Source organism: Cucurbita pepo, chromosome LG07, assembly GCF_002806865.2.
Source record: "Cucurbita pepo subsp. pepo cultivar mu-cu-16 chromosome LG07, ASM280686v2, whole genome shotgun sequence".
Lineage (NCBI taxonomy): Eukaryota > Viridiplantae > Streptophyta > Magnoliopsida > Cucurbitales > Cucurbitaceae > Cucurbita > Cucurbita pepo.
In genome coordinates this window covers 1,602,590-1,629,851 of record NC_036644.1, presented here as the reverse complement: position 1 = coordinate 1,629,851, position 27,262 = coordinate 1,602,590, and the positions used below count along the sequence as shown (strand labels likewise).

The window sequence follows — 27,262 nt, the reverse complement described above, 5'->3', positions numbered from 1 at the left end:
ACAATGCCCAGAAATGCTGACACTCATTCCTCTCTCCAATCGATGTGAAATCTCACATATTTCATGGAGTTATGAGACAACACGATGAAAATTGGCAGGCTATGCTATTTCAAGATGGGACATATGTTTTAATCAATGGAGGTGCGAGACGACTCGGTGAGAAGTAGCAAACCATAAAGTTCCAAACTGGACACATTTATTCCATGGAGTTACAAAACGACATGATGAGGAGTGGAAAGACCATGAAGTTTTCAAAAATGGACACATCCACTCATAATATGAACAATTTTTCATATTGGCTCATTCACTTTTAATAAATAAATAAAGAATAAATAAATAAAGAAAACGGCGATGTCCCACGTTGGATGGGAAGGAGAACAAACCACCATTTATAAGGGTGTGGAAACCTTCCCCTACCAGACGCGTTTTAAAGCCTTGAGGGAAAGCCCAAAAGGGAAAGCCAAAGAGGACAATATCTGCTAACGGTGGATCTAGGCCGTTACAAATGGTATCAGAGCCAGACACCGGACGATGTGCCAGCCTTCTCGCTGTTCCCCGAAGGGGGGTAGACACGAGGCGGGGTGCCAGTAAGGACGTTGGCCCCAAATGGGGTGGATTTGGGGGTGGTCCCACATCGATTGAAGGAAGAAAAAAGTGCCAGCGAGGACGCTGGACCCCGAAGGGGGGTGGATTGTGATGTCCCACATTGGTTGGGGAGGAGAACAAACCACCATTTATAAGGGTGTGGAAAACTTTCCCTAGAAGACGCATTTTAAAGCCTTGAAGGAAAGCCTAAAGAGGACAATATCGGCTAGCGGTGGATCTGGGCCTGGGCCGTTACAAAAACTCTTAAAAATAAATTCAAATAAACAATAGAAAACATTTCCCAAAAAACAAAATGATAACCAAACATATTGTCACTTTCTGAATCTCTGCAAGACTAAAAATAGTAATATGGGAAAAAAATGAGGAGTAGAAATTGAGAATTCACAGTACCAAAAGACATAACCACATCGTATGCTTGTGAGATTAGCAAGTAAAAGAAGAAAAAGAACCTAAAATGTGAAGAGGCCACTACTTAGCACTGTGATGAAATTAAAATGAAAAGGGAAGAACATTCTTTGTATCAGAATATGGAGTAAAAAAAAAATACCCAGCAATTTAGACAAGAATGTGCACCTTTCTCTAGTATTGCCTGGTGTATGAAAACATTGAGCATCAGGGTGTTTAAGATTTCATCAGTTTCTCGACTTGCAAAAGCTGGGGGTACATCAGCTTTCCACCATTGGTTCGGGCTCGGATAGCTCTGGCCGAGATTTATTGCATGGTCGTACTGAGTTGAAAAGGGTGTCCTTGATAACCTATGCAGGAAAAAGTATCAAAACTGTGGTTAGGAAATAATTTGCAACTTTGAGATGTTCTTTTGCAAAATGAACATGACGGTTAAGAACAGCCAGTAACAGGAGTCACCTGTGACATCAAACCATGAACCTGCTCCACCGTTATCTTTGCGCTGTCACGGGTGATCTTAGCAAGTTGCGAGTCTTCCTGCAATCGGAGAATGATATTACTTCAAAACGACAAAAAGAAGAAAATCATTTGGGCTTCAAGACAGAATATTGTGTAGAGCAACAAGCTTAATTGGAGAGTGCGTTGTGTATCGTCATATAATATAAACTATACCTATTCATCAGGAAACGATTAAAGCTCTATCATGACTTGGATACGTACTTAGATAATCCCTTATGTGGGATCTACCCACATCAATAATTAAGATCCATGATCCAAAATCACTAGGCTCCATCTAATGAATCTACAATTTGCATAATCACGCAAAATTGAAGCGAACGGTGAATACAAAAGCAACAAATTTAAAGAACTGCAATCTTTTTGTTCTTTTTAACAAATGGACATGCTACATCACCACAAACCAGTAATACAGCACTTTGTTCTAGTTAAAGTCAAAACATAAACACATTCCAGCACATATCATTAAAGGGAAGGACAGAATCTTTCCGAAAGAAGAGAGTACGATGCATAAAACTGATGAAAGAAGCGATATATGTCCAACCACGAACAGATCTTTCCTTTATAGCTTATGAAATTGATGGATGCACGTTTAAGAGAGAGCATGCATGTGTACGTGCAAATACATAAATGAATAAAGCACAAGAGAAATGACACAATACAGTACCTCCTTCTTCCTCTGAGAAGGAGCAATTAATGGCCCAAAGCGGGAGTGAGCTAACTGATTCTCCAACTGCTCAAGTTTTTCAGCTGCAAAACACAAAACAAACCGCTAAAAAGAATCGGACCACATCAGAAAATTTGAGCTAGAATAGTAAATAGACTGTATTGTAATGAAGATAAGGATACCTAAATCTGAGATTTGCCCAGCAACATAATCTCCATTACCCAAGAGCGGAGAAGACGAAAGGGTATTAACCCAGTACTTGTTCCAAAGCAAATCCAAAAGGTGGCAGTCAAGTGAAGATTTGAAATAAGTGATATCAAGCGCATAATACTGCAATAACAAGTAAAAGTTAAGAAAAAAAGTGTACCCAATAGCAAATAAACTAAAGAAATCTGAGAACGTGAAAGAATGAGTGAAGAAACCTGTTTACAATGCACACCAAAGTCTTCAATCTTATTAAGTGGGATGGTTTGATACTCAGAAACAGGCTCATCTGGTGGCTTATATCCTTCAGGATAGGTCCTGAAAGCCCCAATCTCAACCTTTCCAGCAGAAACGGTTCTCGTGGGATCAATTACAACAGCCAAAAAAGGCTCCTGAAATTGCTGGTTTAACATTTGTGTGGAAACATCAATACCCGAAAGCCAGCATCCGTAACCTGGATGAGAATGGTACCATCCTACTACGTTCTCCAACCTCCCCGCCTAAATCATAAGATTGCCTTTCAGAGAAACATAATGTATAAACTAGGAAGCTTGTAAGGATTTCACAGATAGACAGCATCACTCCACTACTACAGATGCAGGAAATTTTCAATTCTGAAGAAACTCGAAAAAATTCAAAAACCGTGAGCACTGGATCTATGAAACGAACTCAGACATCTACACGTCAAAAGCAAACGCAGGGATAAACAAACAATACATTCAACTACAGTATACTCCTTGGATGCAATGATGTCAAGTAAACCTAAACTTCATACATGACAGACATGTATGAAACTTGTCAAACCAAAAACATAGAAATATATGCTCAATTAACAGGAAATGAAGGAAATCAGAAATGAAGAATTGAAAGAGAATATTAGAAAACCTGTTTATTAGTCTGAGAGTAATCGACCATATACTCGTACGCATCAGCCTGAGCATTAACCCTAGTTTCAGTACCTTCGACGGGCAAGGCGAAGGCATCCGTGACGATAATAGCGTCTCCATCAGTCTTCCCCTGCATCAGTCCCATGACCTCTATAGTTCCACCGGAGCGTGCATGGACCACCATTTTAAGAAGCGCGAGGGCAGAGATCTTCACACGCTTGAAGTAATGAGGATCATTTTTCCACGGCTTTTCCTGCTGAAACTTGGCCTGTGCGGCCTCGTCGTAGTAGAATATCGCATCGGAGGAAGAATCAGAAGCTTTGGAAGTGGTCGGAGGAGTATCGACGGAGATGATATTGTTCTCAAGCTCCCAGGTTTTCTGAGCTAGCTGAGAAGATGACGGAAACGACTCCATTCGTCTCGATACGGAAGACGATCACGAAGAACAGGAAGAAGAAGAACAATGCTCCCAATTTTCTCCTGAATTCAGATTCTTCGATCCTATTCTGAAATCTGTAAAAGAAATTGGGCTGTTGAAGGAGAAGCGAATGAACTACTCCACACGACAGTTGCAGAGGAAATTGAATTTCTCGTTCGCACCGCAAATAAGAATGACCTTAAGGAACTGGCCCATAATTTTTGGGCTCAACCCATGTCTCATTGGGCTTGTTAATGGGCCTACCAAGATTCAGACTCTTACAAGCCCATATATACACACGTGTATATATATATATATATATACATATATGTATATATGTACATATATATACATATATATGTATGTATATATATCTAATTTTGTGTACGAGAAAAATTGTGGGAGCTAAAATGGGTGTTAGATTATGACATCCGATTCAATGAAGGGTACGTGAATGAACCGAGACAACATCCAAATGAGAGTAATCATGAGGATAAGATGACTAAAAAAGACTTAAAAAAATTGAAAATCACTACCTATACAAGACAAGAGGCACCTTCTTTTTTGGTAGCTCAATTATATGAACTCTGTGGTTAAACATGTTTTGCTAATTTTATGTTGAGTGACCTTCAAGATATTTTTCTAGGATGCATATGAGTGATAACAAACTATATTGGAATGACTCGTGTTGGGCTGTGAGAATAGTCTTCACTGTTAAGAATCGAGAAGTAGGTAACACGACCATGTTGTAGGGGATGCACGGAAATATCGGGATCATCAACTGCCGAATCCGAATTTCAAATCGTGGACATGGGTCGTTACGATCTTCACCCATAAAAAGCGAGAAGTAGGTAATACGACCATGTTGTAGGGAATGCAAGGAAATGTCATAATCATTAGCCGACAAATCCAAATTTCGAACAGTGGACATGGGTCGTTACCAATCTTCACCCACAAAAAGCGAGAAGTAAGTAACACGACCATGTCGTAGGGGATGCAATGAAATGTTGAATCTTGGACACGAGTCGTTATCATTATAATGTCGAGACCATGAGGTGCCAATGGTCTCAAATTCGAACTTTGAATTTTGGACACGGATCATTACCATTATAGTTCATACACGTTCTAGAATTTATAATTATTACGTTTAAAAAAAATAACGAAATATATAATTATTATTTGCATACACGAACCAAGACTATAAAGTAATTCATCACCTAAATGACCAAAATACATCTACCTAACAAGTGAGCAAAATGAGTTTGAGTGAAAACATAATAAACAATAATAAAATTTAATTAACAATATTATAGAGTGGGCCCGAGATTCATTAATAAACTATTTAATTGGATAAATTAAAAAATAAATGCGTCTATTAGGCACAGGTTTCCAATGTGGGATCTCACGATCTAATTCTTTTCGGGCCCGCGTTCTCGCTGGCACACTATCCGATGTCTAGCTCTGATATTATTTGCAATAGTCCAAACCCACCGCTAGTAAATATGTCTGTTTTAGCCTGTTATGTATCGCTACCGTCGAATGGTGCGAGACATTGGTCGGAGTAGGGCTAAACCCTCTCTATAATAAACACGTAAAATCGTGAAATTAATGGCGATATGAAACGGGCCAAAATAATGGTGGGTTTGGACGGTTACATTAAATTAAAACAAAATTAAAATCCACGTCACCATTATTTAAAATAATTTAGAATTTGAACGATAGTAAAAGCTAGTTCTTGCCTTTGTAGTGAAGCATGCTAGCCCAGGTGGTGAAAATTAAAAATAAATAAATAAATAAATAAATCAACATGATTCATCCTTTTTTATTTTACCTTTTTATTATTTTAATGAAATTTATTAATGGTATTTAAAAAATAATTTGGAACAAAAAAAAAAAGAAAAAATAATAATATATATGACAAGCAATCTCTCACATGATTTTTCCTTCTATTTATTTTTTCTCTTAACTACCCCAATAACTTTTTTTTTTCATACATTTTCCCCAAAATTTATTATTATTTATTTATTTGACCCATTGAAAAGAAAGTTTAGCATATGTCCCACATGTTTCTTTGTCTTGTACGTTCCCTTTTCTTTTTCGTTGTGTGTTTATTGTCTCCCAAATAAAGAGATTGATGGAAAAGACCTTAAATTATTATATAATTGCATATTGGTCCTTGAATTTGGATTAATTTCTAAATTTGTCAAATAAGTAGCCATTATTAAATATGTAGACTTTTAATTTTTTTATTTATAAGTCTTTAGACTTTAAAAATATCAAATAAATCATTTTTTAAAATTAATTGAAGAAAGGAATTTGTTTTTGAAGAATAAAAAATGAGGCTTAATTTATTGCACTAGGCACGTGCATGAGCACGTGTAAACATCCTTCAATGAATTTACCAATTCTCAATTATTAAAAATACACTACAAATTACGTGGACGTCTAAATTCGGTAGGGGCATAAAAGACATTTCACATGCAAAGAATTTTAATATTTTATAAAAAATTGTACCTTTATGTTTATCCCATTAGAGATAGAGCATGGAGTTCCACGTGCAAATGAAAATACTTTTGCATTTTTTAAAAAAATTTAAATAAAAAATAATTAGTCAGCCTAAAATTTATTTTTAAAATAGTGGATGTCACTACAAAAAAAATAATTTATACTCTACATTTTATTTTATTTAAAAAATAATAATAATCCATTTTATTAAACAGTAAAGGTAATAACGACGTCGTTTTATTCTCTGTTTATATATATATATATATATAAATATTTGTAGTCTTTGAGAAATTATGAAATATAAATAATAAATAAAAAGTTCAGTGAAACCGGACACCTTCTTTCACTCATTCCCCTAAACCGGAGGGCACTAAACCTCAGGGAAAGATGTTTTGTGTGTAATTCTCTTTCATACGAGCTTAGAATAAGCCAAGAGCTGATAGTGATAGGCTTAGAGCAATCTTTCCAATTCTGTAACAGTGGCTATAAAGGACATCTAACGGCCGCTAGACCACCGTAATGGGGCGTGGATAAGTACAAGGCGCGACTCGTTGCAAAAGAATACAAGCAGAAGTATGGAGTTGATTATAAGGAGGTATTGTGACCGTACTCGTGAAGGAAATGATCTTTACATGGAAATGAAGGGCCAAGTAAGTCAGATTTGAGTCATACCTTTTCACCCGGACGTTAATGCTTACATCAATCCTATCTGCCTATCGTCCTTTAGGTAGTAATACTCGAGTCCCAGTCAGAACTCTAGCTTCGGAGAAAGAAGAGAGTTACAATCTCATAGTTATATTGTGCTGAAACGATGTCGTTTTGTTCTCTGTTTATTATATATAAAAATATTTATAGTTTTGGAGAAATTATGAAATATAAATAATAAATAAAAAGCTCTATTGTGTTAAAACGATGTCGTTTTCTTTTCTGTGTATTATATATATAAATATTTTTAGTCTGTGAGAAATTATGAAATATAAATAATAAATAAAAAAATAAAAAGCTCTTTACAATAATGACAGCCATCCACGTCGGCTCGCAATAGCGATTGTCTGAAAGCAAAACGGACTCTTCATCGGAACGGCAAAGTTATTTATTTTTTCAAATAAATAAATTTGTTTATAAAATAAATAAAATAAAAAATAAAAAAAATTATAAAGAGGGACATGCCTCCCCACCCTTCAGACGACTCTCCCACCCTTTTTCCAGGCTCAAGTTGCAGATACTCTCTTCTCTTGCGTGAAAAGTCTCCGCCTCTCTTCTTTTTGTAGGTCTCATCTCCATCTGGATTTTCCATTTTTCTCAGAAATTTTGTTCTATTTTCAGGTGAATTGGATTGGATTTATCTGCACTTCTTGCTGTTCTTTGATTCTTTGTGTTTGTGTTTCCGCTTGCTGATTTCGGTATGTTTGTTTCTTTAACTTCGTCTCCTAATTTCTTGTATTGTTCGTCTGAACATCATTTTGCTTTGAATTGTTGGATTTGAGAGCCAATTTGTTGCTGTTGTCTTGTTGATTGTGAATTGCGACTGTTCTTTGGGTAATCGCATTGAACAAATCATTTCTGGACAGAGATTTTTTTTTTTTAGCCTTGACTATGATTTTTTATTGTTGCGATGGCTACTTCAAACTTGGTTGGTGGCCACGATTTTCTTGAGTTTTGACTTTCGGATTCTTTAACTCTCTTTCTCTGTTTCTCTGTCTAGATAGAATGTAAATGCCATTTCATGTTATTCTCTTAAGAAGACGTGTATATGATAATATCAGTGGCCTACTGATGACATTCATAAATCAATTAGAAGGAATGGAACAAAACGGAGATTCGGAATCCGAACGTTTCTTGAGAAATCAAAGCAGAAAGTTGTTTTACTGGTTGTAAGAGTTTATGTTGCGTGTTCATTTTGAAAAGATCTCGTTTCTTGAGTTCTTGATAAATCGAAGCAGAAATTTGTGTTGCTGTTGTAAGAGTTTATGTTGCGTATTGAGTTTGAAAAGCTTGGTTTCTTCGGTATCTTCTTCGGGAGAGCGTGGATTGAAACTATTGGTTGCTGTTTTGTTTTTATCAGGAATCTTATTTGCTGATTGTTGCCAAATTCCTTTTTTGTTGTTATTTCCAGATGTGCGGCCATTTATGGTGCTGCAAAAATTGGCCTTCTAAAGGCGTTCGGTGTGTTATTTTGACTTCTCACAGTATCATTTTGGGCCTGGTTGATCAATGATTTGAATCTGATTATGTGATTAATATTTTTGATTTGATTGAGTGGTTCATAGTTCGTTCTTGTTCGACGAATTTTCCTATGAAAGTGGGCTGAACTTCCCATTTCTTTCATGGATAGTAATCAGTTTGGTTCTAACTGGGATGATGTGATTTGTTCGATATGCTTGGATTTTCCTCATAATGCTGTACTACTTCAATGCTCGTCGTATGATAAAGGATGTCGCCCCTTTGTGTGCGACACTGACCATTTACACTCGAATTGTCTTGGTCGTTTTAAAGATGCACACAATACAACTCCCCCATCAACATCTGATGTAGTTCCTCGAATCAATGCCGAGCTGGTGGCACCAGAAGGTAATTGCCAATTATGCTGTCCTTTGTGTAGAGGGGATGTGAATGGATGGAAGGTGGTTGATGAGGCCCGCATACATTTGGATAAAAAAAAGCGTTGTTGTGAGGAGGAACAATGTAGATTTATGGGTACATATTTAGAATTGCAACAGCATGCTCAGGTGGAACATCCTCATGCCCGTCCTTCAAAAATCGATCCTGCTCGACAACTAGATTGGGAAAATTTTCAACAATCCTCTGAGATCATCGATGTCTTAAGTACCATTCACTCTGAAGTTCCTCATGGGGTGGTGTTTGGAGACTACGTGATTGAATATGGGGACGATGAAAGTGGGGATGAGTTCGAGGATTTCCCTGGGGATGATGGTAATTGGTGGACCTCTTGTATCTTGTATCAAGTATTCGATAATTTCAGGAATTCACGAAACCGAAGGAGATCAAGAGTTGGCGATACAAGACGGGGAAGTCGCCGATCGAGTAACGACTTGTCGAATTCCGATGACAGTTTTGTGGCCTCGGTAGAATTTTCAGAGTACGGTGTAGAAGATATTGACGACGAAATTGTGAATACAAATGTCTCTTCAAGGGGTAATTCCAACCATAGGAGGTGAGAAAATGCTTTTCACTTCAAGTATATTACATTATAACTAGCTATATGTTACAGGCTTCATGGAACTTAACAATTTTTTAGCTGAAATTTATCTTAAAAATGAAACAAAAATGATGATCTGTTTCTCTTGTTCTAACTTAATCAATTCATGTTCCTCCCTGATCCCTAGTTCCCGAAGACGTCGCTCCCGCTTTTACGACAACTAGCCATTAGGTATACACTTTTACATGAATCTGCACTGTCTTTGTACTGTCTCTGTTTTCCTTTCCATCTCACAATCATTTTTTTGGTGTGTTTCTTGTGATCTTATCGCAGCGTCGGAAAATGAGGCGGAGTTAAGGTAATAGAGGGTCGATTTAGACATCAGATTCATGTTAAATTATGATGATGATATGTTCATCAAACATTTGAGTTCTTACCTTGTGTGGTTTCTTTCTTTCAATTTTGTTTGGTGTCTTTATGGGGTTTTCCCAAGATGTATTCTGCTCGCTCAAATATTGTCAAAAGGGATTGGATTGAAATTCNGTTTGGTGTCTTTATGGGGTTTTCCCAAGATGTATTCTGCTCACTCAAATATTGTCAAAAGGGATTGGATTGAAAGGCACCAAACTGATGGTTTATTACAGTGTACAGCTGATCTAAATTTGGTTCCCATGCTTCATTTAGAACTCGTCCGCAACGTATTCTCGACGTGTTTGATTGATGCCGAACCTATGCTTCTAATCCTACAACTTGTCTAGAATGTTTTGTGCTTGCTTTTCATAATATTTGTTGTCAAATCTGAAATTGTTTGGCTTTATTTTCCAACTAATTCACAGTTATTTTCACTTTATGTGGGAGTGGCCTCATGTCATTGTCATAAGATATGCTTAGATGGGAATCAAGCTAAAAATATCATGAGAAATATACTAATAGAACTACCTTTTTTGACACAAGTCAACTTCTACCGATAATAAGTAGCTTCCAACTAAGTTCGGACCCACTTTTCGAAACTATAGTTCAAAGGATTGGAAATAAGTGCTGTAAATGATCTCTATTGAGGATTGTTGTTAGGGAATGATAATGGATTTATAAGTGAGGAATACTCTCTCCATTGGTATGAGGCCTTTTGGAGAAGCCGAAAGCAAAGTCATGAGAGTTTATGCTCATGAACAATATTATACTATTGTGGAGAGTTGTGATTTCTAACATGGTATTAGAGTCATGCCTTAGCTATGTCAATAGAATCCTCAAATATTGAACAAAGAATTGTGAGCCTCGAAGCTATGTCAATAGAATCCTCAAATATTGAACAAAGAATTGTGAGCCTCGAAGGTGCAGTCAAAAGTGACTGTTGAACAAATGGTGTACTTTGTTCGAGGGCTCCAGAGAAAGGAGTCGAGCCTCGATTAAGGGAAAGGCTTATAATGTACTCTGTTCGAGGGTAGGATTGTTGTTTAGGAATGATCATAGGTTTTCGAGCCTAGGCTTATAGTGTACTTTGTTCGAGGGGAGGATTGTTGTTCAGGAATGACCATAGGTTTACAAGTGAGGAATATTCTCTCTATTGGTATGAGGTCTTTTGGAGAAGCCCCTCACCACTTGAGTAAATCACATGAAAAAGACACTAATTTGTTTTGTTTTGTTGCCGTCCGCTGTATATGCTTTATTAGTGTGTCAATTGTTCTGTTGTGCAGAAGCAAACAGACACAATCATTTGCCTTGGTTGTGTATTGGCCTGCATTACCCATGAGCTTGACCCCATAACTGCAAGATTATTCAACTGCTACCAATTATATTATATATATATATATATTACTAAATTATATAAAAAAAATAAAACACCCTTTACTTTTTTCGTCGAGAAAAATGCATATTTTTTAAAAGTTGTCATAAACGTTTCAAAATTATTCCTAAAACAAAAATCCATTAAATTGTTGGATGTGTGGCTGTGCAAGACTTCGGTCAAAGCAAGCAGCGGTGGTCGAGTTCCTTTGTCGAGCCACGCGAGCCGAGCCCCATCTTTGATTGTGTTCTTGAGATCGGGTTTTCTATCTTGTCTTGAACCTTGCTTAAACAAGTTTGCTCAAGAAGAAGCAAGTTAATGGTATGGTGTGTATATATATAATTGGAAAGAACATGTACTCGAGCCGACTACGTAATGTTACAGACAAGTCCTTTTATAGCAAGCACTGTAAGATTTTCAAGACGCTTCCATTTAACTCCCATCCTTGAATAAAACCCGACAAGCAAGGAAAAAACTGACATATTAAGGAACTAATGCAATAGCTGATAGCTCTATCAAACACAATAGAGAAAAGTCCCACATCAGCAAATGTAGGGAATGATTATGAGTTTATAATCAAAGAATACTATCTCTATTGATAGGCATTTTGGGAACAATAAAGCAACAAGAGTTTATACTCAAAGTGGACAGCATCATACATGGTGAGATTCTTGATTCTTGACATAGTATCAGAGTCATACCCTAAATTTATATTCATCAAATGCAATTTTTTAATATTTTAAGGTTTTTTTTTTTTTAATTATGTATTATTTATTTATTTTTTTTAAAAAAAGTTTCACAATCTACGGAATCAGGAGGGAAAAGAAAAGGCAATATTGGCGGGAAATGAATTACCATTAGCAAAACTGCCTCTTCAGTATATATATATATATATATATCCTCGATTTCTTTGCTACTTCTGCATCAACGACTTTCGCGGAGTCGCTCTCTTCTGCGGCAATGGAGTTAGATTGGCGCGCTTTTGATCCGGTAATAGTCTGTTCTACATCTATCTTGCAGTACTGTTATGGCTGTATCTGTTGTTTTTGTTTGCTGAGCAAATAGTAGGAAGGTAAATATGATCAATACTTGCGAAGTTTGAATGAATTTTGATTAGTTCGATTAGTTTCCTCATCTGCATAGTTTGAGATAAATCAAATAGTAGAAGCAGAGTGTTGGATTCCACTTCTCATTTTTCTCCTCCTCGATGTTCTTGGACTGTTTGATTGCGTGGAATATACTGCGAGATGGAGGATTTTGAGAAATTTTGGGAATTAGGATCGAATTAGATTGTTTTTTTTTCCTATGCTCTGTTCGTAAACTAGATGAATCGGTTATTGTAGTCGTGCTTTCCTTGCGCGCATCACTCATTCATAGCGTTAATGCAGTTTAGATATTCTGAAGCTGATGAAGCTGATAGTCGATTCTTTCATTACGACGACAAGAATTTGTCTTAAATGGAACTTACATACTATAGCCTTACTCTGTTACGGTGATAAAAAGAACCGTACAGTTGAACCTTGGAATACTATAACATAAAATACTTTCTCTGATCAGGATAGATTGTGTTTGTGATAGAACCTTTAGATTTACGGTAAATCTAACAGGAAAAACTGAAATCACTACACATGATTGAATTGTGAATCAATATTTTGAGAAAAGAAAAGGTCCGCCTGCATACATTCCAATGAAAAGTAAAACCGTCATAAATTAAGAGTTTGAGAGTGAAATTTTGGTTTGATTTACCTTCAATAGTGTTTTCCTAATCCATAAGATTTACCTAAGTTTCTTTTCCTCTCTTTCAAATCGATTTAGGAAAAGGTTGAACATGACATTTTTCCACTTTATCGTGCCATGGGCGTGCGAGGTGCACGTCACATGTCTGGCTTAGCTCGCCACATGTGTTCAATTCAGCTTGAGGTAGGATTTTGGACACCAAATCTAAGTCCGTTTTCTATCCGTCAGATTTGATGTGTCCAAATTTACTCATAACACAAACTCTAACATAAATTCCAAAAAATTCAAGTTCTATTAGAAGGGGATCTCTATGGCATTAGATATTTTAGATTAATGGAAGGATATTTTGTTTGGAAGTGGTTAATCGCTTATGATTCTATTAAATTTAGAGGTGTAGGCCATCGAGGACATCCTAATAATACTTACCTTTCATGAATCGATTTATTACCTTCTTAGCTTAATTTAAACTTTTGATCCACTCATTCCAAAAAATTTCAACTAGAATGATAAAATTTAAAAAGAAAAATTGAAACTTTCTATGGGATAGGTCTCACTGCTTTTTTTCCCCGTGTGAATTGGGGAGTATGTTGCACGTGCCTAGGGCCAACAAGAATTCCAGTTTTCCTCACCTCGTATTGGACACATGGCCACATATTCTTGGTTTGTCACGTGAAAACCCACACTTGCCTTTCGTAGGTATCATTCCCAATCAAAATCCTACTGCATAGGGCCTATTGTATATGATTGATAAACGGTTCTATATACATTGCCACCTCTTTTTCACTCGATTTCCTTTTTTTTATTTATTGGATAATTGATTTGTCTCTATCTGTACTCTCATTTTGATTGAAAAAGTATTTCAATGATTTGATTATAGAGTAAAACACCTTTTACTGTTAAAAAAAAAGAAAAAATAGCACTGTTTTATTGATTTATATAATACAAACACATTATGAACTTATTATAACATACATCACATGGGTGAAACTACACAAATATTTAAGATAACCACATAGGAAAGCTTAAGCATAACTAAGAAACGTCCTAACTAACTAGGGAAACGGCCATTTTTTATAAGATGGAAGAACCAAAGAAAAATAGATGATGATAAAAATGCAAGACAAACACTTGAATTAAATGAGGTACATGCATGGGGGATTATATTATATCATATAATGATACGAGAGATGGAAAAACACATGATGAAGCTAGGTGTCAACTCACACATCTCGAACATGGAAGAGATTGGGATTTTTAATGACTATGTCATACATGTGAATGGAGTTGAACTTGGCGAAGTCCCTAGGAAGAGAAATTAGATCAATGGAAGAACGTTTATGAAACTGAAAGAGTTCTGGATCCCCTCCATAGTATCTCTCCCATCCTAATGACGTGAGGATTTCCTCTAGCGAAGAGTAGGATGACACTGCTTGTCCCGTCGGAAGGTATATCAATACCTTTCGTCTGGAGTTGCCTAACCTTCCATCAGAATCTGCTTGAGGATTTTCAATCAAGCGAATTACACCGTTCTTGAAAACCCAAACTCCAGACATGATATTATTTCTTACTATGGTTGATCTTGATGTTTGGTGAGGAGTTGGAGAAGTACTTGGTGGAGTGAATGAAGGAAGGGGTGGAGTGGGCTTGGTTTATATATGTGCAAATTGATCGACGTCGCAAATAAAACCAAGATTAAAATACTCCTAAGAATGTCTGGCTTTTGGCATAGAATCTAGATACAATGTGGGTCCTAATGCATTTAAATATGAGGGTACAGGGATTCTCTCGTGGGTGTTATTTTAGGGTACTAGAACCATCCGTGTGGTTTGGTTCGATTTTTAGGAAGAATCTCTCTCTCTCTGTGTATATATATATATAATNGGTCCTAATGCATTTAAATATGAGGGTACAGGGATTCTCTCGAGGGTGTTATTTTAGGGTACTAGAACCATCCGTGTGGTTTGGTTCGATTTTTAGGAAGAATCTCTCTCTCTCTGTGTATATATATATATAATATATGTTATTTCAACCTTTACTTTTCTTTATATAGAGAAGAATCTTTGTAAATTATAGGCACTACACTACTCTAAAATATAGTACTTTATTCAAAAACAGAAGGTGCCACCCACTTCTATTCACGAGCTATCCATGTGAAGGGGGTTGGTATATTTGGAGATACNACTAAGAAACGTCCTAACTAACTAGGGAAACGGCCATTTTTTTAATAAGATTGAAGAACCAAAGAAAAATAGATGATAAAAATGCAAGACAAACACTTGAATTAAATGAAGTACATGCATGGGGGATTATATTATATCATATAATGATACGAGAGATGGAAAAACACATGATGAAGCTAGGTGTCAACTCACACATCTCGAACATGGAAGAGATTGGGATTTTTAATGACTATGTCATACATGTGAATGGAGTTGAACTTGGCGAAGTCCCTAGGAAGAGAAATTAGATCAATGGAAGAACGTTTATGAAACTGAAAGAGTTCTGGATCCCCTCCATAGTATCTCTCCCATCCTAACGACGTGAGGATTTCCTCTAGCGAAGAGTAGGATGACACTGCTTGTCCCGTCGGAAGGTATATCAATACCTTTCGTCTGGAGTTGCCTAACCTTCCATCAGAATCTGCTTGAGGATTTTCAATCAAGCGAATTACACCGTTCTTGAAAACCCAAACTCCAGACATGATATTATATCTTACTATGGTTGATCTTGATGTTTGGTGAGGAGTTGGAGAAGTACTTGGTGGAGTGAATGAAGGAAGGGGTGGAGTGGGCTTGGTTTATATATGTGCAAATTGATCGACGTCGCAAATAAAACCAAGATTAAAATACTCCTAAGAATGTCTGGCTTTTGGCATAGAATCTAGATACAATGTGGGTCCTAATGCATTTAAATATGAGGGTACAGGGATTCTCTCGTGGGTGTTATTTTAGGGTACTAGAACCATCCGTGTGGTTTGGTTCGATTTTTAGGAAGAATCTCTCTCTCTCTGTGTATATATATATATAATATATGTTATTTCAACCTTTACTTTTCTTTATATAGAGAAGAATCTTTGTAAATTATAGGCACTACACTACTCTAAAATATAGTACTTTATTCAAAAACAGAAGGTGCCACCCACTTCTATTCACGAGCTATCCATGTGAAGGGGGTTGGTATATTTGGAGATACGCATTGGACTCGGTTAAGATCGATGTCAATGTATTGCCTTGGTAAAAAAGTGAAAGTATATATCATGAAAAAAATTCTTGAATAAAACTTANACGCATTGGACTCGGTTAAGATCGATGTCAATGTATTGCCTTAGTAAAAAAGTGAAAGTATATATCATGAAAAAAATTCTTGAATAAAACTTAAAAATCCGAGAGACCAAATAATTTGGTCACTTTATCTAATTTTGCTTTCTATCCTGAAACTATATGTTCCAAAATATTTGTACACGTGGTTATTTCTACAAATTNTTTTTTTTTTTTTTTTTTTTTTTTTTTGCCTTATGAATAGGTTTACCTCATTTATTTCATGGGTATTTTTTTTTTTCAGTAATCTAGTCAAAATGCTATCATTTCTGATTAGATAATCTAAACTTGTTAAACATATACTTGAAGTTTGAATTTCCACCCTACCCTCACACTATGGTTAAACTAAAGAAAAGAAAGGTTAGAGAGGAGAGATACGTATAATATATTAGACTGATTATTGTTTGATTTCTGAGCAAGCTTGTTATTAATATTTGAATACCACCGTGAGCAGGAATTTGTAACTTTGATAATTAATGTAACTTCTATTCAATAGGACCACCTTAGATGCAACTGTATGAATATCCCTTTCCTTTACAACTTCTCAGTCATTATTTCATAACTTCAAGCTTAGAACTCCTACCTTCACCCACTTGCTATCACGTGGGCTACATGGTCCTGCCGCCGGCACGTCAATTCGAGCATTTTGCATGACTTAATCTGCTTGCATCATATTTCCCCTAGAAAAAAATTCATAAATTTAAAGACACGTTTCGAGTGTATCTCCATTTTCATATTTTCTTTATTCATTTTTGTTCATGTTAAGCCGGNTCTCCATTTTCATATTTTCTTTATTCATTTTTGTTCATGTTAGTTAAGCCAGCAAAATTTTGTTTCATAAAAATCGTGTTTAAGAGTGTAAAAATAAATACTAAGTTGATTTTCAATAATTAAAGTTATGTTTTGAACAATTTTAACTTCAAACTGATTTTAACTTCAACAAGAATGACTTCTAAATCAGTTTTTTTTCTTTTTCTTTCTTTCTTTTTCAATGATAGCTACGAGAGGCCAAGTGGTGATCTGGTGGTCCTCATATTGTCGAGATTGGATCAAAAGGTGTCCCCTACAAAGGCTGTATTCCAGATAAAAGAGCAGTTATATGCATACCTTTAACCATTCAACCTTCAAGCTGGCAAGTCTTTTTGTTTCTTCATGTTCCTCTTTATGGCTGCCATGAGGTAAGATCGAGACATTCCCGTTACTTTTTACCAATTCGTTTTTATCTCATTTACTCCCTTCCCAATTTCCATCTGAAAAATATGTGCACGTATAGTTGTAGTTGTAGGTCCCTCTACTTATGGTATATATATATATCTATATATATAAGTATAATCTTTTATCGTCATTAATACTTAATGGGGAGTATGTACGAGAATATTTCTAAGTGAAGCAGAAAGTGCTTGAATATTTTTTCCAAAGTTGGGAAATGAATCACTTTCTTTCCGTAAATTAGGAATAAGAAGAATAGAGGGCGTCCAAAATGGGATAAAAATTAGATTTTCGTTGACATTAAGTGAGTATTTTTATTCGTCAACTTCATAGGTAGACATATATTGTAGGAGGTAGGCCTATAATTACTTTTCCATTTCACAAGAGTGTTCGAATTTTGGAGGACAAAAAAGCCACCAAGCATTAAGTTTTATTTAATTACAAAGCTTCTCTAACATTACGTTTATCAACTTATATTATAATTGTAGATATCATCCAAGGGATTCTGGGAGGAAGTTATTTAATTTGCAAAATTCAATCATGAACGATACACCACAAACTTTATAGAGCAACTTGGGTAGCTTTTACCTTTCTAGTTTTATATGCATATAAAGAATCGTCCATTGTGGGATAGAAAACAGAAGTGGTTTGTCTAGCCTCCACTATCGAAAAGTAGAAAAATTATTCGAAGAAGCCATCACAACGAAAGAGTTATAATTTTACACGGTCGAATCTTAAATTATTAGGAGCAAATAAATTTTAAAATCTAAAATCAACCCTTGTAAAAAGAAAACATATCTATTATAACGATGTAAATAGTGTCACAGTCGTGTATTCGTTTAGAGGGATGGTATTGTTACAAAGGTTAGAACAACAAAAAAACATGGCCCAATTACAAAAGACGGAAAGGTGGGAAAAAGGAAAATTCCCTTTAGGTGCATGGACCAGTTGTGTCCTCGTGGGGTAGAGAGGCTTTGCTTTACAGTAAATTAACTTGTTATGATCATGCATCTTATACTGATGAGCTCCACATTCGTAGATCATTACATTCAAATATAGTTATTAATTACTAGCTTGCTTCGAATTTCTGTGTATGCTTTTTCATGGGTTCGACACATGGGAATCTTGTGAGGTACTTTCTGATATGCCATTTACATCAATCTTATCAACTAAAATTTTTAATGTTCTATTCATATGTTAAGAAAAGAAGTGCAAGGATGATAAACTTTTAATGTTTATCGATTGAATTGGTATGAGAGTTAGTGGAATACATTGCATTGGAAGGATAATATATAGTCTTCTTCCCAAAAAAAAATGAATCATTATCTGGGTTGATAATAAATGTGGTACATACATGTCATAGAAAAAAGAAAATATTTTAAAAAATTATAGATGTAAAATAATATTTTTTATTACTATTTTTTTCTTAGAAGTATTGGCACAAAATATACCTTCTTTTATTATGTTACTACATTAGTATTTACTTTAGATTGAATATCATATTATTTTTACTTTAGGTTGAGTATCATTTTATTTTCGTAATCTTCCTTTTTTTTAAGTCTAGAATTTCTTTACAGTTACTCATCATTTTTATGATACGATCTCAATGAAGATTAGATTCAATAAACTTTTACTATTATTGCTATATAATTAATCTTGATTAGAGATGCATAATCCTTCATTTTCTAAAAATCTCCTCATAGAGTTAAAACGACCAAATCTCTCAAGCAANTTTCTAAGTCTAGAATTTCTTTACAGTTACTCATCATTTTTATGATACGATCTCAATGATTCAATAAACTTTTACTATTATTGCTATATAATTAATCTTGATTAGAGATCATAATCCTTCCTTTTCTAAAAATCTCTTCATAGAATTAAAACGATCAAATCTCTCAAGCAAGTCATCATGCTACCTGTTTTTTTACCTATTTTTTCTTTAGAGGTATATCACCTATTTGTTTTTTTAGAGGTATATCACATATTTGATCGGAGCTTAATTAATAATAGAGAAGATTGAAGTTCACCCCTCTAAAATAATTATTTTAAAATCCTATTGTCATAGAAAGATCATTAGCCCAATGGTTCACCTCTATCTAGTTTTAAAATTTTATGTTTTAGTATTCCACTTATAATCATCGAATTATTCTATAAATTTATTTATTTAGAATCAAGAATCTCATAAGATTCTCACTTTTTAGATCGATTGAGTATTTTTATTGGAAATGCTTGACAACCATAATTTATGTTTTTCTCTAGCATTATCATTATATAAACTTATAAACTATTTATCATGGCATTTCCTAAGGGAAAAGAGAGAGAAATGTTATTCGTCCTTTTAGTGACAGGATAGGTACTCCATAAAGAAAAGATTAATTAGTTTAAATACATGAAATTAGGGATATGTTCGCCATAGCCCTAAGTTAATTGCATTAATTAAAAGCAACCTTAAGGAAGTTATTCCTAAAGGCTAAAAAGGAAGAAATCAAAATAGGGTAGTTGGGAGGGTATATGTACTCCATGCCTCTTTTTTTAATTTATATCTTACTTAGTTTAGGTAGGACAGAATATTTAATACCTTAATTTTTCATATTATTTGGATTCTGCATTACTAACTTAATTAATACTTTACTTTTCTCATTTAATAAAGTATTATATCTTAGTAGCAAATTTACATATTCACATATTTGAAATTATCTATAGCGATTAACGAGTGATTCTATATGCTTTGTTTTTCTCATTACTTAATTAACGTCATATTCTCTTAATTCCTTTATGTCAATCTTAAAATTCTTATTTGATTTTTTTTTGGAGAATGTCTTTCGAATTGAGATATTATTCAATATTACTACTAAATAGTTTAAATGTGATTCATATACCTTATACGTATAAGTATATTTTAATTTGTTGTCTGTTTGATGTATTTATTAAATGATGATGCAAGTGAGCATATTTTTTTTTCTTATGTATTCTATATGATTATAAATATGTTTTATTTGTATATAATTATCTATTATGAAAAAGGTATTTGTTGAAATTTTTTAATATAATAATAATTATCATGGATCATTCATTTTTTTTATCCTTGATGAGATATATATATATATTTTTTTTTAAAAAGGTTGTAAATTAGTAGGAAGTAGAGTTGTAGAAACAAGATAATATTTTAGTTCAAAGCCTGCACTGATCTCTGATGTGGATGTATGGTCAGTCTAAATAATTTTTGGGCCCTTTTCCGGTTATGCATAATCGATCTATGCTCAGTCCCTCAGGCTTAATGGGTCATGTTAGGCGATTGAAATGATTTGGATTAGTGTAGAGTTTAATCTAATTTTCTTCCATCTCATACTATCCCAAATCTCATGTATCTAAGCAATATTAAAAAAATTCAATAGCTCATGATTTGCATTTTATTTTTTAACATCATTTTAGTCATTTTTAATAGATGTACCATTTCATAGGTGTACCATTACCGTAGTCATTTTTCTCGTTTTAGTATTATATACTAAATTCACTAAATATTGTTTTTGTTTTAGTATAGTGTTTGTTCTGTTGGTCCACAATGTTGATTGTTACTCTATTTTTAATTTAATCCAAAAATATTTATTATTATTTAATAAGGATGATTAAGATTGTTCTAATTCTAACCAAATGAAATTATCCTAAACTTAGCAAATTATTTGATGAAAGATAGAGAAATGAGAAAGGGAGTAGAAAGGGAGTGCAAAACGGTGTAACAAAGATGAGAGAGATTTTTTTTTCTTTTTTTGTATTTTGAGTATGACGTGTCCACGTGTCCGGCAGCAAGAAAACCCTGCCCGCCGTTCAAGGTCTACTCATACATTATTGGACATTTTTTCTCCTTTTTTTTTCATTTTCATATGATGTTTTGATGATTGTAGGCATAAACAATCCTACCGATTCTTCCGCTGTTGATCTCTCTCTCTCTCTCTGATTTTCTCTTTCGTTCCTTCACATTTTCTGAATTTAGAAAGCCATGTAGAGTGACATCAATCCGGCCACCATCACTCCGGCGCCGGCGACGCGGCCACGTGAAGCTGCCGAATGGTCTTCCTCGTCGTCCGGACTCGGTGCATCTGCATCCTCTTCGTCATCAGCCGATGGATGAGGAGCACTCGACGGTGCATCAGGTGCATCCGCCGTCGGAACTGGAGAGTCGGCGTCTGGTGAGGGGGCATCGGCTGGAGACTCGTCCGCCGGTGAAGGAGTATCAGCCAATGGAGTCGGAGCGGGAACAGGAGCAACATCTGGTTCCGGTGCAACAGGCGCTGGAGGAGGCAAATTGTAACGGCCAATGCCAGGGACCACAATCGGAGAACTGATTTGAATAACAGAGATATTGTAGGGCTGTGAGGCAACAGCTCTGACAAACATAGAGGTGAAAGGCGCGCCTTTCCAAGCAGATCCGAATTCGATTTGACCTCTCCTGTTCAGCACAACTTTCACAAACCCTTGCTCGCGTACGGCGTCGCCAGTGGCCTGGAACATGGTAGTAAGTACTGTAGGCTTGTTGGTGGAGAGCTTCCTGAACTTGGCAGAATCGTAGTAATCGAGAATAACATGAGCACTCAAAATCTGCTTGATTACGTCGAGAGAGTTTCCAGTGATGCTCGGAACGACGCCATTATCGAGGGCGAGAATGGTGATAGTTTGGCGAATGTTGATCTGTTCGAAGAGACGAGTTTTCGTCAGAAATCCATTGAAAACGCCAAATTCAGGGAACCGATTGAGGAGCCTTGTGATGTTGAAGCCTGAAACAGGAACAGAGCAGGCAAAGAGGAAGAACAGAACAAAAGTGACAGAGATCGAAACCGAGGACTTATTCATGATCGTTGCTTCACTGCTTATTCTTTTTTTTCCTTTTTTTTGTTCGTTTTTTGTCAAATGAACAATGAATTAACTTTTTTGTTGCTGCTTGTCTCTGTTGCAGAACCAAAGGGAGGAATTTATAGGAGCAAAAGATCAAGCAGATCACAGATTGGCAAAGCAATTGCTTGGTTGGGCGTGAATTTCTCTCAAAGCAACAACAAGAACACAGTGGTATGTGTTCATCTTCACTATATTTAGTAAATTAATTTGTTAGTCTGTTTGGGAATATCTCGTTTCACAGATTAGTTCATAAGAGATCGTTATAGGTTGAGGATTCGGTTCTCTTAACGAATCTATATATTTTTCTTGTGACAAATTATCAATTATAAAGACTATACTAACCCAAAAAAATATCACAAAGTATTTAGTGCTAAGTTATTGAGTCAATACGTCTTCAAAACTAGAGTAACTAACACTAGCGTGTTGTTAAGCTACCAATACTTCATTGCTCTATTAGGATTAGGAATCGGATTTGTAGATAACTTAAAGAGCAGAAACTAAAGATGCGTTTTTCAGCTTGTCTTAGAACGTAGTTAAAATTTGAATAAAAATGTAGTTAAAATTCGAAGTTTATACTCATACATTTGTACAAAGTATTTTGACACAGTACAAAAATTGTACATTTGAGTATTTAGACACTCTACAAAAATCTCATCAGGTTGTTGAGTCATAATAATTATGAAACGCTATAACTCAATTCAAAACCTTTGAGTGTCAAATGGTTGGTCATTAGCCAACACTTAAAGCCTTGATCGACACTAAGTTTCTTTAGGTCAAATAAGTTAGGACTCTTTGAAGGATTGACTACATTGTTTAGTTAACCAAGGCTTCAGCCAAAATAGCATAGGTCGACCTGTTGGTCTAAGACTAATGAGCTTAGTATGAGCTTAGTATTAAAATTTCAGCAAAAATACAATCTTAACGAGGTTAGTATTAAAATTTTATAAGATTAAAATAGTAATTAATCAAATTAAAAAGCTTAAAAAAGGTAGAATACATGAGAGAAACCAAACATTATAACTAAAAACCTCTTATAAAGATATCTAGGTATTTAAAAAAAAAAAAAAAAAACATTAATTTAGAAATAAATTTAGAAAATAAAACCTAGAATACCACAATTGTTATAAGTGCAAAATTGCCTTTCAAAACCCATCGGTCATTAAAAAAAAAGAAAACACAAACAATATAAAGATGCAGCATGGAGCCACTCTGTCTAAATCATTAATACAAAGGACCAACCCATTCAAAATAAACCCACCCTGTGATTGTTGTTCAAACCTGATGGCTTTACCTTTGCAATCAAATACCAGCACACACTGACATTGGCATTCAAGTTTCCACCATCAAAGCTACTCCCACAAAAGAACAGTGCATAATCCTTATGAGCCAGCAGCCAATTAGTCATCATATATATCATCTATCATCAAGGGTTTTCTCATTATCCTTTTATCTTCTCAATGATATCTGAAATTACCTCCTCCATGTCCAGTTCCTTCATTCGTGTAAACGGTCGCTTCATGTCCTAACACGACGCAATGTATGATGATGTTATATGGGACTTTATTGATCTCGTCTAACGAGTATTGTTGCAATGAGGTTATGTGTGAACTTATCAGAATAAATGGGAAAATTCTAGACAGTTGAAGGTTGTTCCAAGAAAGTAATAATAAATAAAAGGATTACCAGAAGACTGATAAACTTCTCGCCATCTTCACTCCGAATTTCAAAGCACCCTCTTCTTGGCTGCATAATTATTAAAACAAAATGAGAAGAGGGAAAAACAACAACAATTTCTTTCATATATTTTTAAGTTTCCTTCACAATATTCTCGGGGATCGATAGCATTCTTGTAAGGAAAGGAGAGGTCGTGGGGATTTAGAGATAATATCATATCATTGTAGAGATATGGATCAGTAGTAGCCAGCAATTTGATCATGGAATACATAGATTACCTATCTGCTATGTTTCCTAACCTAAAAGTTCAAAATTCATCATTGATTCCCAGTGCGAATTCTAACTTTTGTTTGTGAATCAGCTGAAAACCCGAGTCCTAAAGTCTCAATCATGGAATACATATCATTGTAGAGATATGGGTCGGTGACCAATAATCGAATACATAGATGCCTGTGATGTTTCCCTAGCCTAAAAGTTCAAAGTTAATCAATGATTCCCGAGTGCAAATTCTAACCTTTGCTCGTGAATCAGCTGAAAACCCGAGTCCTAAAGTCGCAAACTCAAGATTTCCCTCTAGAACCTCCACCTCACTATGACTCTACCCAGCAGAGAACATGAGAGCTTAAAAAAGTAAAGCATTATGCTTGGAAACTAAAACCTACACCTTCTACAAGATGGAAGGAAAATGAAGAACAATCTGCTTGGGTACCAAAATAAAGAACCCAAATTAATTATTTTTATTAAGCATAGCATGTAAGAGTTGAAGAAGTCAAAAGGTTACCTTATCAGGGTTGAGCAGAACAGTGATTCCAGGAACACCCTTCTCTAGACCATTCTGCACCTCGATCGCCCTTTTCTTGAACGATTGGCACTGCTTGCTACAAAGGGAACAAACAAAAAAACGGGGAAAGTGTCACAAAACAAACACTGCACATGACATGTGAAAGGCAGAAGAATCACTAATGTACTTTTCCTTTTCATTCATTAGAAGTTCCATTGCAAAAAGCAGAGGCAAATGCAAGAACAAAGAGTAACAACGTTAAAAAGAAACATGTTTTCGCCCTAAAAGGTATCAGAGTCCAACACTACCCGGTGTCAAGGATGCTGAGCCCCAAAGGAGTGGATTGTGAGATCTCACGTTGATTGGAGAGCAGAATGAGTGACAGTGAGGACGCTGGACCTTGAAGGAGATGGATTGTGAGATTCCATCCATTGGAGAGAGCCAGTGAGGACTGGAACTCGAAGGAGATAGATTGTGAGATTCCATCGATTGGAGAGCGGAATGAGTGCCAACGATAACGCTGGCCCCAAATGGGGGTGGATTGTGAAGTCCCACATCAGTTGGAGGGGGAACAAAACGCTTTATGTGTATTGGATGATGGAAGTCCCACATCGGCTCATTTAGGGAATGATCCTGGGTTTATAAACAAAGAATACTCTCTCCATTGGTATGAGGCATTTTGGAAAGCCCAAAACGAAACCATGAGAGCTTACACTCAAAGTGGACAATATCATACTATTGTGGAGAATCGTGTTCGTCTAACATGGTATCAAAGTCATGCCCTAAACTTAGTCGTGCCAATAGATTGGTAAATCCTCAAATGTCGAACAAAGGACTCCAAAAGAAAAGGAGTCGAGCCCTTCTTCGAAGATAGTAAAAAATGACTAAGACTCCAAAGGGAATGATCATGGATTTATAAACAAAGAATACTCGAGGCATTTTGGGAAGCAAAACCATGAGAGCTTACACCTAATGTGGACAATATTATCGTACCATTGTGGAGCACTTTGAGAGAGGAAGTCCTAAAAAGAGAGTCTGAAGAGCTTGGAGTATTACACTAAGAATATAGTCTTTAGTGCCAATGCAGATTTCTAGGAAACTTCAAACCCTAGAAACTTGAACTTCAAATTAACCGAACCAATTTTCGATTCATTTCCAAGCAAGAAATCGAACAAAAAAACCTTACCAATGTTCAATCACAACCGCTCTGTTCTTAGCTTCCACGCCAAGCTTCTCCGAGGCAGCGTCAAGATCCTCTCCCTCATTTTCAACCTCCTCCGCCTTCCCATTCTCCTTCGGCGCACGTTTCGCCTTCTTCCTCTTCGGCAACTTCACCACAGGCTCCTCCACCGTCAAATCGGCCTTCGAGTTCGCCGCCAGCCGGGGCGACCTTCTCGTCGCCCTCGACGACGCCGGGACCGGCTTCGCCGCCGCCGTCTCGTCTTCCTGGATCTTGCTTCGCTTTTTCGGCGCCATGGAAGAAGACCTGAAACCCTAAAAACACAGAGCTACTCAGTGTAATGGAGGAAACGAGATTTATCGGCTCCAAAGTTCAATCTATCTGTTCCACTTTCACTGAGAGTTGTGTATGTGACCGTTGGTTGGCAGTGATACAGGGTATATGGGATGGATTAGGTTTGGTTTTCCCGCGCTTTTGGTATCGGCGGTGGGATTTTGAAGCGACGGTGGAAATGAATTTGGAGGATGAGAATGGATCGTGGCCGTTGATTGGGTGGTCGTACGACGTCCACGCAGTTCCAGTTTGGTTTCTTCTGTGGAAGGAAATGGCGGCACGAAGTCCCAAGAGTTAATTTATTCATTTTTTTTTAATCACTAAATTTCCGTCCACGTGTTTTTTCTGCCGGATCATTTTAAATGTGTCCGTCGTAATTTAAAAAGTTGGATATTAGTAGCTCATTATTTGGAAAAAGCAATTTTAATACACATAGTTATCAAGCTTATTTTAGTTGGAATTAGGTTCAGATTGACGAAAATTTTATAAATTTAGTTAGAGACGTGAACAAAGCATTTTTTGTAAGGATGTGGAAACCTCTCTTTAGTATACGCGTTTTCAATTTGTAACGAGTCAAAGCGAATAATATTTGTTAGCGGTTATAAATAGTATCAAAGCTAGTCACTAAATAGTGCAAGACTGGTTGAAGTTGGGCTAGACCCTCTCCATATTTGATGCGTTCTAAAAATATACTAATAGTAGATTTTAGTTGTTACAAATGGTATTAGAGTTAGGTTTCTTTCCGCGCTTTCTTTCAAAAATTTAAAGCACGTTTAATAGAGAGAGATTTCTAGATGTTTATAAAAAATATTTCGTTCACCTCCCCAATCGATATGAGAACTCACAATCCACTCTCTTGAAGACTAGTGACGGGTTTGACTTAAGCATCAAATGTTGGAAGCTTTTAGTTATGTTAGTCGCATGTTTGGTAGTAATAGAAATAATCCATGAATGGATCCGTCAAAAGCTGCAAAGAAAGCGTTAAAGGTA

General features: G+C 35.9%; 6 protein-coding genes across 12 annotated transcripts; 1 reads left to right on the top strand and 5 right to left on the bottom strand.

The window, feature by feature from the left end:
- Window positions 1–953: 953 nt before the first annotated feature.
- On the bottom strand, window positions 954–3,858 carry LOC111799324 (COP9 signalosome complex subunit 5b-like). Of its 2 annotated transcripts, XM_023682842.1 has the most exons (6): window positions 3,284–3,858; window positions 2,617–2,898; window positions 2,377–2,524; window positions 2,195–2,277; window positions 1,471–1,548; window positions 954–1,361 (listed from the first exon to the last, which is right to left on the bottom strand). In XM_023682842.1, the coding sequence occupies exons 1-6, from the start codon at window positions 3,698–3,700 to the stop codon at window positions 1,272–1,274; spliced, it is 1,098 nt and encodes a 365-aa protein (XP_023538610.1). In that variant the 5' UTR covers window positions 3,701–3,858; the 3' UTR covers window positions 954–1,271. The 2 variants fall into 2 exon arrangements, with proteins under 2 accessions (XP_023538610.1, XP_023538611.1); XM_023682843.1 differs by lacking the exons at window positions 954–1,361; window positions 1,471–1,548 and having other exon boundaries at window positions 2,210–2,299.
- Window positions 3,859–7,367: 3,509 nt separating this feature from the next.
- Window positions 7,368–9,902, top strand: LOC111798111. Of its 6 annotated transcripts, XM_023681086.1 has the most exons (5): window positions 7,368–7,454; window positions 7,535–7,611; window positions 8,325–9,383; window positions 9,556–9,599; window positions 9,702–9,902. In XM_023681086.1, the coding sequence occupies exons 3-4, from the start codon at window positions 8,536–8,538 to the stop codon at window positions 9,590–9,592; spliced, it is 885 nt and encodes a 294-aa protein (XP_023536854.1). In that variant the 5' UTR covers window positions 7,368–7,454; window positions 7,535–7,611; window positions 8,325–8,535; the 3' UTR covers window positions 9,593–9,599; window positions 9,702–9,902. The 6 variants fall into 6 exon arrangements, with proteins under 6 accessions (XP_023536854.1, XP_023536853.1, XP_023536852.1 ...); XM_023681085.1 differs by lacking the exon at window positions 7,535–7,611 and having other exon boundaries at window positions 7,389–7,534; XM_023681084.1 differs by having other exon boundaries at window positions 7,389–7,611.
- Window positions 9,903–14,108: 4,206 nt separating this feature from the next.
- LOC111798103 (flowering-promoting factor 1-like protein 2) lies at window positions 14,109–14,441 on the bottom strand. The gene has a single exon (XM_023681070.1). It carries the CDS (start codon window positions 14,439–14,441, stop codon window positions 14,109–14,111), a length of 333 nt encoding a protein of 110 aa, XP_023536838.1.
- Window positions 14,442–15,256: 815 nt separating this feature from the next.
- LOC111798104 (flowering-promoting factor 1-like protein 2) lies at window positions 15,257–15,589 on the bottom strand. The gene has a single exon (XM_023681071.1). The coding sequence runs from the start codon at window positions 15,587–15,589 to the stop codon at window positions 15,257–15,259; it is 333 nt and encodes a 110-aa protein (XP_023536839.1).
- A 5,665-nt stretch (window positions 15,590–21,254) lies between these two features.
- On the bottom strand, window positions 21,255–23,325 carry LOC111798101 (fasciclin-like arabinogalactan protein 3). The gene has a single exon (XM_023681068.1). The coding sequence runs from the start codon at window positions 22,260–22,262 to the stop codon at window positions 21,402–21,404; it is 861 nt and encodes a 286-aa protein (XP_023536836.1). The 5' UTR covers window positions 22,263–23,325; the 3' UTR covers window positions 21,255–21,401.
- An 81-nt stretch (window positions 23,326–23,406) lies between these two features.
- On the bottom strand, window positions 23,407–26,580 carry LOC111798102 (selenoprotein H-like). Its single transcript, XM_023681069.1, has 4 exons — window positions 25,946–26,580; window positions 24,760–24,856; window positions 23,988–24,047; window positions 23,407–23,826 (listed from the first exon to the last, which is right to left on the bottom strand). The coding sequence occupies exons 1-4, from the start codon at window positions 26,233–26,235 to the stop codon at window positions 23,743–23,745; spliced, it is 531 nt and encodes a 176-aa protein (XP_023536837.1). The 5' UTR covers window positions 26,236–26,580; the 3' UTR covers window positions 23,407–23,742.
- Between the last annotated feature and the right edge of the window lie 682 nt (window positions 26,581–27,262).

Bases quoted from the DNA above. Each gene is read 5' to 3' on its own strand.
- LOC111798101 (XM_023681068.1), bottom strand. From the start codon at position 22,262: ATGAATAAGTCCTCGGTTTCGATCTCTGTCACTTTTGTTCTGTTCTTC.
- LOC111799324 (XM_023682842.1), bottom strand. From the start codon at position 3,700: ATGGAGTCGTTTCCGTCATCTTCTCAGCTAGCTCAGAAAACCTGGGAG. The intron at 2,525-2,616 runs GTTTCTTCACTC...TTGTTATTGCAG, and splicing joins TTGGTGTGCATTGTAAACAG to TATTATGCGCTTGATATCAC. The intron at 1,549-2,194 runs GTACTGTATTGT...CTCCGATTGCAG, and splicing joins CTTCTCAGAGGAAGAAGGAG to GAAGACTCGCAACTTGCTAA.
- LOC111798103 (XM_023681070.1), bottom strand. From the start codon at position 14,441: ATGTCTGGAGTTTGGGTTTTCAAGAACGGTGTAATTCGCTTGATTGAA.
- LOC111798104 (XM_023681071.1), bottom strand. From the start codon at position 15,589: ATGTCTGGAGTTTGGGTTTTCAAGAACGGTGTAATTCGCTTGATTGAA.
- LOC111798111 (XM_023681086.1), top strand. From the start codon at position 8,536: ATGGATAGTAATCAGTTTGGTTCTAACTGGGATGATGTGATTTGTTCG. The intron at 9,384-9,555 runs GTGAGAAAATGC...CCTGATCCCTAG, and splicing joins GGTAATTCCAACCATAGGAG to TTCCCGAAGACGTCGCTCCC.
- LOC111798102 (XM_023681069.1), bottom strand. From the start codon at position 26,235: ATGGCGCCGAAAAAGCGAAGCAAGATCCAGGAAGACGAGACGGCGGCG. The intron at 24,857-25,945 runs GTAAGGTTTTTT...TTCCCTTTGTAG, and splicing joins GCGGTTGTGATTGAACATTG to CAAGCAGTGCCAATCGTTCA. The intron at 23,827-23,987 runs GTAATCCTTTTA...GCGTCGTGTTAG, and splicing joins AGAAGTTTATCAGTCTTCTG to GACATGAAGCGACCGTTTAC.